Here is a 16,289-nt window from a genome sequence, read left to right as displayed (position 1 = left end):
AGAACCTTGTTCCCCTAAATAAGATTTTCCGTACTTGCTTTTACTGATTTATGACTTGTGGGGATGGTTGGTTCGGGATTTGAAAGAGTTTGGGTTGAAATTGGAACACTTGGTTCCTTAAGGTTGGCCTAAAAGGCCAAGTTTGACTTCGGTCGACATTTTGAGAAAACGACCTCGGAATCGAGATTTGACGGTTCAAATAGGCTCGCGCCGTCGTCGCTCGCTCGGCTTCAGATTCGGATTCGGTCAAATGATCGATTGATTGATTAATTTTTTGGACCAAATTTATTTGTTAATAGTAAATATTAACGTAATCTGTATCTGTAACAGAAGATTAATAATTCAAATTATACGTTTCATTGACTGTCCGTTTTTTTGTAAGGGAAAAACGTTTCCTCTGCCCGTTTTATTTGCGTAAATGGCCATGGCCATTTTACGTAACTGGCCTCTGAAGAGTTACAACTCTTCATTTTGAACTTAACAGGTTGGGGCTATAAATTGCAGTCCATTCTCTCAGATTTTCCATACGAATTTCTGACATCTCCTCCTTTCTTCTGCATTTTTTTAACTACTAAGCAACAGTAAGTGTGATTTGCTACTGATCTTTGTGTACCTTTTCCTCTTCCAATATGGGACAATGTCCCATTGTCAAGGGGAACTTAAAATTTCACTTAAAATTTTCATTTTCCCTCCATTTCCTATTCACCCTCTTTTAAGCTTATTTTAGCTAAAAACCTGATTGAGGTCTTATGTAGGTCTGCCCCTGCATGTAGTTGATCCAATCACAAATTAGTTTGACATTAATGTGTACGAGTTGATAGTGTATTATCCCAAAGCCTGGATTAATTAGCAACTAACGAAAGTGCCAACAATGAAGCATAAAAATCAACTAAAGATTTCTTTGTGAAGTCCGTCAACTAACTCCGTCACCTCCAACGAGTTGAATATTCGTATTCATTACTCCAGCTATAAATCTTTACAATTAGATGAAAATCATGTCACCAAATTAAGAAATAAATGAAAAATGGCAGCTGCTACTCCCGCATGTGTTCTTAGCCCATTGTTCAGGCTCAGCCCTCGACACAATGGCAGCGATCTCTACGATTCATTTGAACTTCAAGCTGTTGCCAAACAGCTAAATCATGCCCTCATCAAAGCATCCACTGGCTCATTTTCTCCCAAAAGTTCTGGTGTTTTAAAGTCTCCTTTTTACAACAAGTATTTGGGAGGTGTATATAAACAAAATGCTAAAGCTTCTATGAGAATTTCTTGCTCACAAATTAGGGATGAAGCAGTTGATAACAGAGCAGATTGTAGAAGCACAATGAATATATTTCTACGATTTTGGAGCGTGGCAAAACTGGGATTCCTGAGAAGCAAACAAAATCCCTGCAGATCAAACTCCTACGTCTAGTAATTTAACTGCAGCTAAATGCATATGCGGATTCAGAATTTTAAGTCTGGATGCAGAATATCATTACGACAACTTTTATTTTGTATGCACGACTATAAAATGTAGTTCAAGTCTAGCTATGTCGTGGCCCTGTGGGTGCAACTGCACCTAATACATCCATTGCTATGGTTTAATGGATGAATATGTGCTTTAATAAAATGTACTCTATATATACTACAGGGCGTATCTATGTGTTTGGAGCATGGGGCACGTGAACCTATGTTTCTTGTACATGTTCCTCTTTCGATTCCATGTATAATAATATTATATCCACAATGACCCACACTGCATCGAACTTTTTTCGAGTCTGCGGGAGTCCAGTAACGAAGTCCATAGTGATCCGCTCCCACTTCCACTCGGGAAGCTCAATCCTCTGAAATGAACCACCGGGTCTCTGATGCTCGTACTTGACCTGCTGACAATTCAAACACCGAGCCACATATGCGACGATATCCTTCTTCATTCTCCGCCAACAATAATGCTGCCGCAAATCCTGATACATCTTCGCGGCGCCCGGATGAATAGAGTATCGGGAGCTATGGACCTCCTCTAATATCAACTCTCGAAGACCATCCACATTGGGCACACAAACTCGGCCCTGCAATCTCAAAACTCCATCATCACCTATGGTAACCTGCTTGGCACCTCCGTGCTGCACCGTGTCTCTAAGGATACACAAATGGGGATCATCAAACTGCTGATCTCGGATACGCTCCAATAATAAAGAACGAGCGACTGTGCAAGCTAACACACCACTGGGCTCAGAAATATCCAACCTCACGAACTGGTTGCCCAAAGCCTGAACATCCAAAGCAAGCGGCCTCTCACTGACCGGAATATAAGCTAAACTGCCCATACTGGCTGACTTCCTACTCAAGGCATCGACCACCACATTGGCCTTTCCCGAATGATATAAAATGGTGATATCATAGTCTTTCAACAACTCCAACCACCTCCTCTGCCTCAAATTCAACTCCTTTTGCTTGAACAAATACTGCAAACACTTGTGATCCGTGAACACCTCACATGCCACGCCATACAGATAACGCCTCCAGATCTTCAACGCGTGGACAATGGCTGCTAACCCCAAATCATGAACCGGATAGTTCTTCTCATGGATCTTCAACTGTCGCGAAGCATAGGCAATGACCTTGCCAACCTGCATCAACACTGCTCCAAGCCCAACACGAGATGCATCGCAGTAAACTATATAAGGCCCTGAACCTGTGGGCAAAACCAACACCGGTGCCGTAGTCAAAGCTGTCTTGATCTTCTGAAAGCTCGCCTAACACTCATCCGACCATCTGAACTGGGCACCCCTCTGGGTCAACCTAGTCATCGGGGCTGCAATAGATGAAAACCCCTCCACGAACCGACGATAGTAGCCTGCCAATCCCAAGAAACTCCGAATCTCTGTAGCTGATGCTGGTCTAGGCCAGTTCTTGACTGCCTCAATCTTCTTCGGGTCCACCTGAATACCCTCTGCTGATACAGCATGACCCAGAAATGCAACTGAACTCAACCAGAACTCACACTTCGAGAACTTAGCATATAACTGACTATCCCTCAGAGTCTGAAGAACCACTCTAAGGTGCTGCTCGTGCTCCTCCTGGTTGCGGGAATATATCAATATATCATCAATGAAGACTATCACGAACGAATCTAAATAAGGCCTGAACACTCGGTTCATCAAATCCATAAAAGCTGCTGGGGCATTTGTCAACCCGAATGACATCACCAAGAACTCATAATGCCCGTACCGAGTGCGGAAAGTTATCTTAGGGACATCGGATGCCCTAATCCTCAACTGGTGGTAGCAAGATCTCAAGTAAATCTTTGAAAATACCTTGGCACCCTGAAGCTGGTCGAACAAATCATCAATCCTCGGCAGCAGATACTTATTCTTGATTGTAACCTTGTTCAATTGCCGGTAATCGATGCACATTCTCATTGACCCATCCTTCTTCTAAACAAACAACACCGGCGCACCCTAAGGCGAAACACTGGGTCTAATGAAACCCTTCTTAAGCAAGTCTTGCAATTGCTCCTTCAACTCTTTCAACTCAGGCGGGGCCATGCGATACGGCGGGATAGAAATGGGCTGAGTGCCCGGAACCAGATCAATGCAAAAGTCGATATCCCTTTCGAGTGGCATACCCGGCAGGTCTGAAGGAAATACCTCAGGAAACTCCCGAACAACGAGCACAGAATCAATAGGAGGGACCTCAACACTAGAATCGCAAACATAAGCCAAACATGCCAAACACCCCTTCTCGACCATATGCCGAGCCTTCACATAAGAAATAACACTACGGGTAGAATGACCAGGAGTCCCTCTCCACTCCAAACGAGGCAAACCCGGTAAGGCTAAGGTCATAGTCTTGGCATGACAGTCCAAGATAGCGTGGTAAGGTGATAGCCAGTCCATCCCCAATATAACATCGAAATCAACCATGTCCAGAAGCAATAAATCTACACGAGTCTCCAGACCCCCAATCACCACAATACAAGAACGATGGACTCGATCTACCAGGAGGATGTGATGACCCGGTCGTTCGTCTCATGAGTTATCGCTCCGTTTCCCCCATTTCTGCTTCTTTATGTTTTTATCCGTGTTTTGAGGTATCGGGTTGGTTGGATTGAATCCGGGTTGTTTGGAGAGGTTTGACACACTTAGTCTTTTTTAAGAAGGTTTGAGTTGGAAAAATCAACCAGACGTTCACTTATGTGTTAGAGGGCTCGTATGTGAGTTCCGATGGCTCGGTTAGCTTCCGGAGGTGATTTATGACTTAGGAGTGTGATCGGAATGGGTTTTGGAGGTCCGGAGTAGAATTAGGCTTGAATTGGGCGAAGATGATATTTTGGTGATTTCCGGTTGATAGGCGAGATTTTGATCCAGGGGTCAGAATGGAATTCCGAGAGTTGTAGTAGCTTCATTGTGTCATTTGGGATATGTGTGCAAAATTTCAGGTCATTCGGACGTGTTTTGATTGGGTTTTTTATCTAAAGCGTATTTCGGAAGATTTTTAGAAACTTAGGCTTGAATCCGATGTGTTTTGGGTAATTTGATGTTGTTTGAGGTGTTTTGATGATTGGAGCAAGTTTGAATAAGGTTTTAGGATGTGTTGNGGATTTAATTGCTTATTTTCAAGCATTTACGATTTCCTTTATTTCCCGAAACTGACTTGTCTCCTTGTTTTCTTTTTGTAACTGTCTTTCAATTATTTAAATATCGCGTTTATCATTTTATAAACGTGCAAATACTTGACAACATGCTACTTATTGTTGCATAAATCATGCTCAACATCATATTCCACTTGTGTGTGATCAATCCTATAGCAACGCGGCAGACATAGCTGCACCATCGTCGGTCTGAGCTACCACACCCGGCTGAACTGCTCCAACTGGCTGAGCCGCTGGAGTCTGAAACTGGGGAGCTACCTGCTCCGGAGTGCGAGTAGCAGGAGTCTGGGCTCCTCCTCCAGCCTGAGAGACGGCTGGTGCTACAGGAAGTAAACTTGCCCTAGTGACACTCTCCATAAGGCCCACTGACGGACCAGAGCATCCTGAAGAACTGGGGTAGCAATAAACCCCTCTAGGACCTGAGCTGGGCCGACCGGAACCGCTGCGGCCGGAACCTCATCATCAAAGTCAACCTGAGGCTCCGCTACGGGTGCTGCTGCCCTGGGCTGAGCTATGCCCCTGCCTCGGCCTCTAGCACGGTCTCGGCCTCGCCCTCTGCCCTTCGTGGGAGCTGCTGCTGGGGGCTCGGGCTGCTGATCGGTAGATGAGGAAGCGCATGTTCTCGCCATCTGCGAAAGAACAGAGTAGAAATTCAGTTAATATGGAGAAACCAAACCGCACGACAAGAAAGAACAAATGTGAAGTTTTCCTAACTCGGTAGCCTCTGGAGGATAAATACAGACGTCTCCATACCGATTCCTCAGACTCTACTGAGCTTGTCCGTGAATTGTGAGACCTATGTAACCTAGTGCTCTGATACCAACTTATCACGACTCGGATTTCCCACCTTTGGGAGTCGTGATGGCGCCTACTCGTAGAAGCTAGGCAAGCCACGAAGTTTAGAAATCTTTAACTCTTTCATTTTAATCCTTTTAACAACTTGCATTTACAGGTAATGAACATTTAAATAATAGCAGAAGATGAAATTTAGCGGAAGACTTAGTCTGATATAATGCCAAAATAAATATGAAAATGCCAACATGCGTCTCTACCCAGAAACCGGTGTCACAACATTCACGGACCGTCTATAAATACTACATACAGATGTCTGAAGAAAAGAAATACAATCTGTCTCGGATACAAATGAAAATAGAACATATAAGTAGATAGAAGAGACGTCGGGCCTGCGGACGTCTGCAGGGCTACCTCGGAATCTCTGTGGACTGAAGGCTGGCTCCCCAAGTGCTACTGCCCAAAAGCTGCTCTGGTATCTGCACATAGTGCAGAGTGTAGCATCAGCACAACCGACCCCATGTGCTGGTAAGTGTCTGGCCTAACCCCGGCGAGGTAGTGATGAGGCTAGGACCAGACTCCAGAAAAAACCTGTGCAGTTATATAATATACGACGGAAAAATAACAGAAATAACAGTCTAAATGGGAGGGGGGTACATGCTTCGGGGAAACATATCAAATCCAGCAGAAACTTAAGAAAAATATGAAAGAACAGCTCAGAATCTACAACCCAAACAATGATAATAGCTTTGTTGCCGCGCGCAACCCGATCCAATATAACATTTAATAATGTTGCGGCGTGCAACCCGATCCAATATAACATTTAACATTGTTGCGGCGTGCAACCCGATCCATATTTAATATTGTTGTGGCGTGCAACCCGATCCATATTTAGCATTGTTGCGGCATGCAACCCGATTCATATTTAATATTGTTGCGGCGTGCAACCCGATCCATATTTAATATTGTTGCGGCGTGCAACCCGATCCATATTTATTATTGTTGCGGCGTGCAACCCGATCCATATGTATATAATATCAACAACCACTATGCCAAGTATCCCGACAAGGGATCATCAATAACTACACTGTCCTGGCAAGGGACTTAACAGTAAAATAAACACGTCCTGGCAAGGGAGAATCAGCTATAACCAATCTTAACTCAACTCCTAATCATCTCAGATAACACCAATACCCAATCACAAGTACTTTCCACGAAAACAAACTCAATCCTTACTCAATATCGAGAATCATCAATTAAAGCATCCGTAGTATCATTTAGGAACACAACAAACTACAATTTAAGACTCACGGTCATGCTCGACACCAACATATAGATACTCGTCACCATGCCTATACGTCGTACTCAACAAGAAATAATTAGCAAATAGGACTCAACTCCTAATCCCTCAAGCTAAGGTTAGACCGAACACTTACCTCGAACTTCCACGGCCAACTGAATCCTCAAATACCGCCTTTCCTTTCGAATTTTGGCTCCAACACAATAGAATCTATACATAATCGACTTAATAACATCAATGAATGCTAAACAATCCAATTCCAATTCTTAATTATAGCTTTTCAATCATTCTTCCCAAAAATCCAAAAATTGACCCCGGCCCGCTTGGTCGAAACACGGGGTTCGGACCAAAATCCGGTCACGCATTCACCCACGAGCCCAAATATATAATTTGTTCCAAAATTCGACCCCAAAACGAGGTCGAAATCATAAATATATAAAAAGCCCTAGCTCTACCCAAATCCCTAATTTTCTACCCTTAATCACATGTTTTAGGCCTAAAAATCTAGTGGGCGTTGATAAAAATGGAAGAAAATAAGTTAAAGATTACTTACCCAAGAGATTATGGTGAGGAAATGCTTCAAAAATCGCCTAAGAGCTTTGGAGAAGAAGAGGTTTTTGAAAGTTTATGAAAATCCCGTAAGTGTTCTGTTTTGGTCTTTTTAAAAATCACTGGGCGAAAATACTCATCGCATTCGCGGCAGGTCCCTCCCGTTCGCGGTGGGTTAGGCTTGATAAGCCTTCGCGTTCGCGGAGTAGAAACTACTCGAGCCTCGTGTTCGCGGATCAGTGGCCGCGTTCGCGATGAACAAATTGGTGACCCCCTCCCCAGAACCTTACGCGTTCGCGAGTGCAAGGACGCGTTCGCGAAGGACCTCCCCCCTCGGCTTCGCGTTCGCGTCTCGAGCTTCGCATTCGCGTAGAAGAAATTGGGCACCTGGGATACTTTCCTTACGCGTTCGCGAGTGGGCCCACGCGAACGCGAAGAACAAAATCCCTGGGCACTGAACAGCAGAAAAACCTGCAACTTTTTATAAGTCCAAAACCTCCCGAAACACATCCGAAACACACCCGAGCCCTCGGGGCTCCTAACCAAACATACACACTAACTCAATGACATCATACGAACTTATCCGTGCGATCAAATCACCAAAATATCCTCAATAACAAAGAATTAAACCTCAAAATCAAAGATTTTTTCTCAAACTTCATAAAACATCAACTTTTGCAATTTAGGTCCGAATCACGTCAAATGACATCCGTTTTTCACCAAATTCTACAAAAACGTCTTAAATCATATATAAGACCTGTACCCGGCGCCGGAACCAAAATACGGGCCTGATACCATCATGTTCTAATCAAATTTCATTTCAAAATACTTTAAACAATTTCAGAAAATAATTTTCTTTGAAAATTCATTTCTCGGGCTAGGGACCTCGAAATTCGATCTCGGGCATACGCCCAAGTCCCATATTTTACGGGTCCGGGTCCGTTTATCCAAAACGTTGACCGAAGTCAAATTAGTTCATTTATTAGCCAAATGTTATCATTTTTCACAGATTTCCATATTTAAGCTTTCCGGCTACGCGCCCGGACTGTGCAAGCAAATCGAGGCAACTCTAAATGAGGTTTTCAAGGCCTCGGAAACACAGAATTTAGTTCACATTACCTCCTATAGCAAAGGTTGATACCTTGTTTATTTTAAATAAATACCCTTTTAAAAAATTATATTCCATAGCTACCTTTTGATTTTTTATAGCCAAATATCTATTTATGGTCACCTCCTACCCTTAAGCCATAAAATAAGCTTTGTATTATTTTTCTTTCTCCACGCAAATTTCTCCTATCCCCTCAAATTTCTCGTATCCATACCCCATATCTATTCTCCCTCTCTCTCTCTCTCTCTCAGCTTCCACCTTCATCTTAATACCAGAACTCTCCGGCAAAGCATCAAATCCATCCAGTTGAAGGAAGGGATACGCTTAATGTATTCTCCCTCTATTCTCCATCCAGTTGAAGGAAGGGATACGTTCAAATTCATCCCCTACCCCATATCTATTCTCTCCCTCTCTCTCTCTCTCTCTCTCTCTCTCTCTCTCTCTCTCTCTCTCTCTCTCTCATGTTCCACCTTCATCTTACTACCATAACTCTCCGGCAATGCATCAGAATTAGAGTTTTCCGACGAAGACTTTTGGGCTGGCGAGCAATCATCCGGTATAGAAATTTTCTCCGGCGTAACAACGACAACCGGAGGCAACGGTGACGGCGAGACGACATTAGGGTTGTTCTTGAACAAAGACGACGGAGTTTGGGGCTGAGCAACTTGAATTTTCTGTCAATATATTTCAATGTATTTCAATGTATCTCGATGTATTTCATTGTATTCATTGTCTTTTTTTCCAATGTATTTCAATATATCTCGTTGTATTCCATGTATTTCATTGTATTCACTGTCTCGTGGTTTTCATATAATTTTTGAATTAATATAATTTATGTATTCAGATGTATATATGTATTCAAATTGCTATGTTTTTGTTGTATTTATCGGCTGGAAAAATTTTCAACATATTTTCTCTGAAGATTGCTATGTTTTTGGGGTGTTTTTCGGTTGAGAATCTTTTTTATAACTGGAAATACAAATTTTATGTGTTATAATTGAGTTTGTTGAGTTATATTAGGAGTCTATTATGTTAATTGATTCACTTTCCGTTTAAAACAGCTGAATAGACCATGAATTGCGCTATTTACGTTACTGTATTCACAAATACATATCGCAAATACAGTCGAATACAATATTCTGCCTAGCTGTAATCCCCTGTTTCACGCCATGGATACAGTCGAATATATACAAAAATCTGTCTAGTTGTAATCCCCTGTTTCACGCCTAGAAATGCTACTGTATTCATGAATACGGTAGCTTAAATACATCGAATACACTCTAAAAACCTGAAAACATAGCTATAGGAAGTAATATAGTAAATGGTAGCTACAACTAGCTAATAACCACTAAAACATAGTGATTTCTGAAAGTTTCTCTTTTATAAAAACTGATCTAACAAAATAAATTAAACATAGCTGTAAAAAGGATGGTGTTTGAATGTTATCCCACGTACGATATTAGGAATTGAGAATGTAGCATATTCATAACATTTTTTCCTCGGGGAAAAATCATTTTTACCCTCTAACTTTGACTTAAAAATCAAACATCTCACCCAACAGTGAACAATTGATATTTTCCTATGCAAAATATAATTTTTCAATTTTTTCAATTTATGGGGTGCCCTAAATGTTAATCAAAAACTATTTCTCCCTAATTTATCTTTACTAACTATAATTGAAAAATTTACATGAAAATACACTTGGAAAAAGCATTTTTCACTCGCATAACCCACAAATACGGTTTTCATCCGGTAGCCAACAAACATTAATCAATTTTATGAAAACAAGTCAAACTCGCAAATTTCATCAAACTTCGTCAACTACACCCATAATCACGTCTAAATCAGATTTCGCTTTTTTCTTTCATTTTTATCTTTTCCCTTTTTCGTTTTTATTCTTACTTGTTCTTTGTACGTGCGTTGCACGTGTAACTCGCGCTCATCAATATATATATATATATATATATATATATATATATATAAATGCTAAATTTTAATGTTATTACATTAACATAGTAATTGCATTCAATATATCCTGAATATACAAAAAGGGAAGTCTGGTGCATTAAGCTCCCACTATGCGCGGGGTTCAGGAAAGACCCGGACCATAAGGGTCTATTGTACGCATACAAACACGATAAAAACATTTAAAAATAAGAATTCTCAAAATATTTATCATGATTGAAGAGAAAATCTAGTGAGTATTAACGGTCTAGATCAGAAAAAAAGAAGAAGAAAAAAAAAACTCTAACGACAATATAAAAGATATATGGAGCTGTCATTTGTTGCAAGAGAAAAAAAATTAATGACTACTCAAATAAATCATCTTCTATTATTTCATTATTATTGCTTTGTATTATTTTAATTTTACTCTTAATACTATATCATCACCAATTGTGTTTTATGTTCTGATTGCTTTAACCACCAATACTCTTTTTATTGAAACAAATTTATGTATCCTAATAGTTTTTCCAACTTGAATTTTCTTTTAACTAATATGATGAATTTAGAAAGGAATGGGATAGAATTATTTTGTTAATTAGTTAAGTCAAAAACTTAATTATTTGTTCTCAACATTAAAGAAAATATTTTATTTCTTATTGATTAAAATTCTTAATATTAGTTCACCCAAAATTTAAATATTTAACTTTAATTATAATTTTATTTACTACAGATTCTATTTTAAGTAATAAAAAATCGATCTGATATTTTGCTTTTGGATATTTGTATTTGACTATTAGTGTTACTAAATACTTTTCTAGTCTCTCTCTCTCTCTCTCTCTCTCTCTCTCTCTCTCTCTTATATTTTTAAATATTATCTTTTCATTTATCTTAATTATTAAGTGTAATTTTTAAAGATATTATACATAAGAAAAATTACTAAAAAGAAAAATATTGTTTGGAGAGATAATTAGTTCAAATATAATATGAACTAGTTTAGTCCACATATAATAGCATGAAAGGAATTATAATTATGTTATATTATTCAAAGAAAAAATAATTTATTTAAGATAATTAAAATATTTATTGGCTTTAAAGTCCAATATAAAGATTTAACAAACAAAAAAAAATTAGGTGCAAGACAGGGATAACTTTTAAAGTATTAACCTTTATTTTTACATATATTCAAAATGTCCTAGTTGGTATTTTTACAACTTATACAAGAACTAAATGTGGGAAAGTTATATTACTTATTTGAAGTCCTAAAGATCTTTTAAATATTAGGCATAAAAGTTGCATGATCTATTAATTACTTTAATTTCGTTAAAACACACGTTAGTTTATTCTTTTTTTTTCATAGAACTACATCCACTAAAAGTAATATGAAAATAATTATAATTACATTATATATGTATGGAGTTTAAACAAGGAAAGCATTTATATATGATAAAATACCAATTGATATTTAAGTCCTGAAATTTAAGACTTCTTACCTACCTCTAATAAGGAAAGATTTACTAATCAAAATTTTAGTTAATTTTAAATATTAAAAAATTAATTAAATGACTATTTTATCCAATGTGAAATCTATTTTTAAAGGGTAAAATTGCGAATGATATTTCTCTAAGGGGTTTCGTGCTTTTAATATTAGTATAGATAGATTTATTATCAATCTTAAGTTGTTATTTTCAGCCTTTAATCACTATAGAGTAAGTGCGTTGCACGTGTACATCTCGGTCGACATTAAAATAAATGCAACATTATATTCATTTTATGAGAAAAATGAGTTTTATTATATTGACAAATTGTATTAAAAATTGATATCATCTCAACCTGCAAAGATGAATATATTGTTTAGTTCTTATATAGTAGTTCTAATTATAGATATTTATAGTACACGATAATAATATGTTAAGGTTATTGCATCTTATCTAATATCTTTTAGACTATGTTTTTGATCTAAATATACTTTCAACTTTGCAATAAGACTATTGAAAATGTTGACACCTCTGGATCTTGCAACATGGATACCATCTGTGTTTTTGCCTTCTGATGTTTTACGTGTAAAGGTGTTGCAAAGTAGTTAGTTTTACAATTTTAACAAGAATTGAATAGATTTCAATTATCACGTCTTTTACAACTAGAAGGGAAGGATAGGATTTGTTGGTTATGAGGTGCAAATAACTTTGTTACTTTGTCTATTACGGGTAAATATTGAGGCGAGTTCCCGATAGTCATACAAGTTGACAATTCCTTATTTTTAATCCAAACATCAATAAATGTAAAGAAATATATTTTTGAGATTTTCATATTGTATAGTCACACATTCAATAATATCATCGGCAAATATTTAATATATGTATATTAACTATGGAATATCAATATTTTTGGTGTAGAAAGTAACTTTGCTAAAATTACACCACCAGTTCAAAAGTCTAAGCAAAGGAAATAAGTCAAAACAACAAAACCAAACTTTCACAATGTAAGACTAGGCAACCAACTTTCTGTTACATTTATTAGGCTAAAATACACTATAGTAGTTTTTAACCCTTTTGTTCCACTCATCTGGCAAACTGGTAGTGCCAGCTTAAAACGCATCGTCCCCTTCCCCTCGTGTGTATCGCCCCCCTTTTCTTCCAATTCCTTTTCTTCGGATTTCCCTTGCTAAATCTCATCAATTTCACCGTCCATTTCTCTTCTACAAAACCCTCCAATTCCCACTCACAATCACAATTTTCTTGAAAAATCCCCTTTTTTCCAATGGCTTCTTTCAGTGTTCCTTGTCCCAAGATTTCTGTTTTATCCGTTGCTTCTTCCCATTCCACCTCGACCCAACAACCCCATGTCTCCGTTTCCTTGAGATCCACGCCTGCATTGCTCCCTCGTCTTCAGGTTTGTTTTCCCTTTGACGTTAAATCTTAAAGATTGAAACTTTACCATGCATTTGATTGAATTTAGGGGGTGTGTGTGTGTGTGTTTTCCTTCAGGGGTCCAGTCGATTCCAATCTCAGGTGTTTAAGGTGAATGCCCAGCTCAATGAGGTAATTTTCTTTGATATTCCAGGTTTCTTGTTAAAATTTTGAGCCCCATAAAGAAAAGTTCTGTGATAAAATTATTAGTCTGATTGTGTAATTTTAGATTAGGAGGTTGCTGTAAGGCTGATAGCTAAATAAATATAGTTCAGTTATAAGGAATCATTTGAATCATTATATATTCTGATTTATCAGGAAAAAAAGAGAGACAGAAGATTCATATGGTCGACCCCAATTATTTTGGATTCGAGCTTACTTGATTGAATGAATTTTGTAAATATAAGATTGCTTTTGAGAGTAGTAATTATAAACAACTTCTAGTACTTTTTTTGTGTGTGTACATTATTGGCGTGAAATGAGTTTATATGAAGTAACATGGTCAGTCGGGATTCAAACAGCCAACCCTAGCTTGTTTGAGACTGAGGCTTAGTTGTTGTTGTTGTTGTTGTTGTTGTAAGGTTGCTATTGACAAGTCGACCAATTCAAAACCAGTTTCTGAGAAAAGCTTGGAGGAAGTCCCAAACACTGAGTACTCAATTCCAGATGCTTCGTCCATTCAAGCATTCATGTCTCAAGCAGCCGATCTTGTTGAGTGCGTTGAGCTCTCGTCACCTGTTTAGTTCGTTTTCTTGTCTTTTGCTAGAGTTAAAAGTTTTTGGGTTTTTGTGCTTAGGCTTGTAGATTCGAGGGATATTGTGGAGCTGCAGCTGAAGCAAAAGGATTGTGAAATCCTTATAAGGAAGAAGGCGGCATTGCCCCAGCCACCTGTTGTTATGGCCCCACCTTCTGTTCAGCAGGGCTTTTATCAACCACAGTTGCCTCCTGCAAGTGCCCCTGCTCCTGCGGCTCCAGCAGCTCCTGCACTTCCGCCACCTGCGCCTTCAAAGCCTAAGTCTTCACATCCTCCGATGAAATGTCCAATGGCTGGAACATTCTACCGATCGCCTGCCCCAGGGGCACCACCTTTTGTAAAGGTAAACACACATATCGCTTTCACCTGTGTTATAGTAGCCATTGGACCAAGAGCAGGGTATTCTGATATTTTGCCAAAAGTTAAGAGTCTCATTACGAAGTAGGCTAAGGAGTACCTTGGTTTAATCACTCCATATATTTAGTAAATTAGCAATTAAAGTGAAGGGCGGAAAAGAAGAATGGAGCAGTTATGAACAATTACTATGAAGCAATTAAACTTGTGTCATTGCTCTAATACTAATAGTTTGAAGTTTGGAGTAAATTTGTCAGAGCAGGGGCCTACTCCCACTGTTTCAGTAGATCGCACATTTTGGCAGTCTGAAATTTTGCTGCTGCTGTTTACTGTTTTTTCCTTTCCCCCAATTTGTCCCTCTTTTGCCCCTTTTTTTGGGAGGGGAGCTGTTAATTTTTGGTCTATATATAGTGTTCTATAGGCAAAAGAACATCCTGAAATTTTCTAGAAAAAAGAATGAAAAGGGGATTAATTCTTTCATGTTGCACTATAGCATGACCCCGGATTCCTTAATTTTATGTCAAAATTTGGCATTAAATGTTTGGATTAGTCAGGAAACCAGAGAAATATTAAATCAAGGGCAAATTCACTATAACACTTTTCACATCTTCTAGCGACCAAAGTAGAGAATGTTTGCTACTATGTGCTTGCCTGCAGCTTCTTTTCCCTTTACCTTTATACATTCTTCGTCTTGTTGTTTTCTCGTGACCCTGACTAAAATGGCGAACTAACAGGTAGGAGACAAGGTCCAGAAAGGGCAAGTAGTTTGCATCATTGAGGCCATGAAATTGATGAATGAAATTGAGGTAAGTTCTGGATTAAGATTTGTGTTCATGTGCAAAATCAGTTCTATACTTGCTGTGATAGATAGATTCATAAAAAGATGATTTTGATTGGGTAGAAACATATATAATCAGATAATTTCTAATGTGGAACATGTCTAAGTGTTGTATTTTCAGTTTTTTCTTTTTTGTTGCATCCATTCTCATGGTAAATTGGTAATTGGAGGCCTATATAAATGAAGTAAATAGGTAAGTGATGTGTCATAAAAAGGAGCTCCTCTCAACATTTTCCATTTTGGTGAAGTTGGTTGCAAAATTACCTGAAATCATTGTCTTGTTGAATGTTTAGAATTGAATGGCATCGTCAATTCTGACTTTTGAAAACTGTTGAGTTAACTCAACCGTAATTACTCGGGCTCTGGGGAGAGTCGCACCATGACCTACAAGTTTTTAGTTCCTCTTTTACCTACTCGATTCATCATTTTTGAATTCCTTATCAGGCTGATTCATCTGGAACCATAGTTGACATAATTGCAGATGATGGAAAGCCCGTTAGCGTGGACACGGTATGTCAGTCTTTCTCTAGCATATACCTTTAGACTAGTTTGAGTCTACTTGTGCTTTATGTGATTCCCAATCTCTTCTTGCAGCCTCTATTTGTCATTGAACCTTGAATAAAAGGGTTGTCCTGGTGTGCAACATAGGTGGCAGGCGCAGAGTGATATTCTATAGTTATTGAGGGAAAAATCTGTTTTTAGGTCAAGGCAGATATGCTCTTCACAGAGATTGGATCACCATATGACTGTAGTTCAAATCTATGATCATATTTATAAATTTTATTTGTCATTGCTTATGCTGCTCATAAATTTTGGAACGATGAATCTATCTTTATAAAGTTGTTTGTTGAGTTACTTATATCTCTAGTCTATCATCACTCCACTATCTCTCTCTTCAAGTACTTTAATGCTATGTGTCCCCAAGGCTTTGATTCAATGGGACTACACAGCGTGTGATATGTGTGGGTTAGGCACACGTCACAAGTTTGAACTTTGCAGTGGATGAGATTTAAGTAGAGAATGATAGAGGGACGAGCCTACCATCATCGAGGTTTCGACTTTCGAGTCTTGTGCAAGTTGACTATCACGGGTTTCTTGATATTAGAAT

At 38.7% G+C, this 16,289-nt stretch overlaps 1 protein-coding gene across 1 annotated transcript; it reads left to right on the top strand.

The window, feature by feature from the left end:
• Positions 1-12,856: 12,856 nt before the first annotated feature.
• LOC109211524 (biotin carboxyl carrier protein of acetyl-CoA carboxylase 1, chloroplastic-like) lies at positions 12,857-16,042 on the top strand. The gene is made up of 7 exons (XM_019375062.1): positions 12,857-13,218; positions 13,314-13,367; positions 13,817-13,950; positions 14,032-14,332; positions 15,078-15,149; positions 15,626-15,691; positions 15,776-16,042. The coding sequence occupies exons 1-7, from the start codon at positions 13,087-13,089 to the stop codon at positions 15,797-15,799; spliced, it is 783 nt and encodes a 260-aa protein (XP_019230607.1). The 5' UTR covers positions 12,857-13,086; the 3' UTR covers positions 15,800-16,042.
• The last annotated feature ends 247 nt before the right edge of the window (positions 16,043-16,289 follow it).

The sequence above is a fragment of the Nicotiana attenuata genome, unplaced genomic scaffold (assembly GCF_001879085.1).
Source record: "Nicotiana attenuata strain UT unplaced genomic scaffold, NIATTr2, whole genome shotgun sequence".
In the NCBI taxonomy this organism is placed as follows: Eukaryota; Viridiplantae; Streptophyta; class Magnoliopsida; order Solanales; family Solanaceae; genus Nicotiana; species Nicotiana attenuata.
The sequence above is the reverse complement of the archived record's forward strand: the minus strand, read 5'-3'. Positions and strand labels throughout refer to the sequence as shown.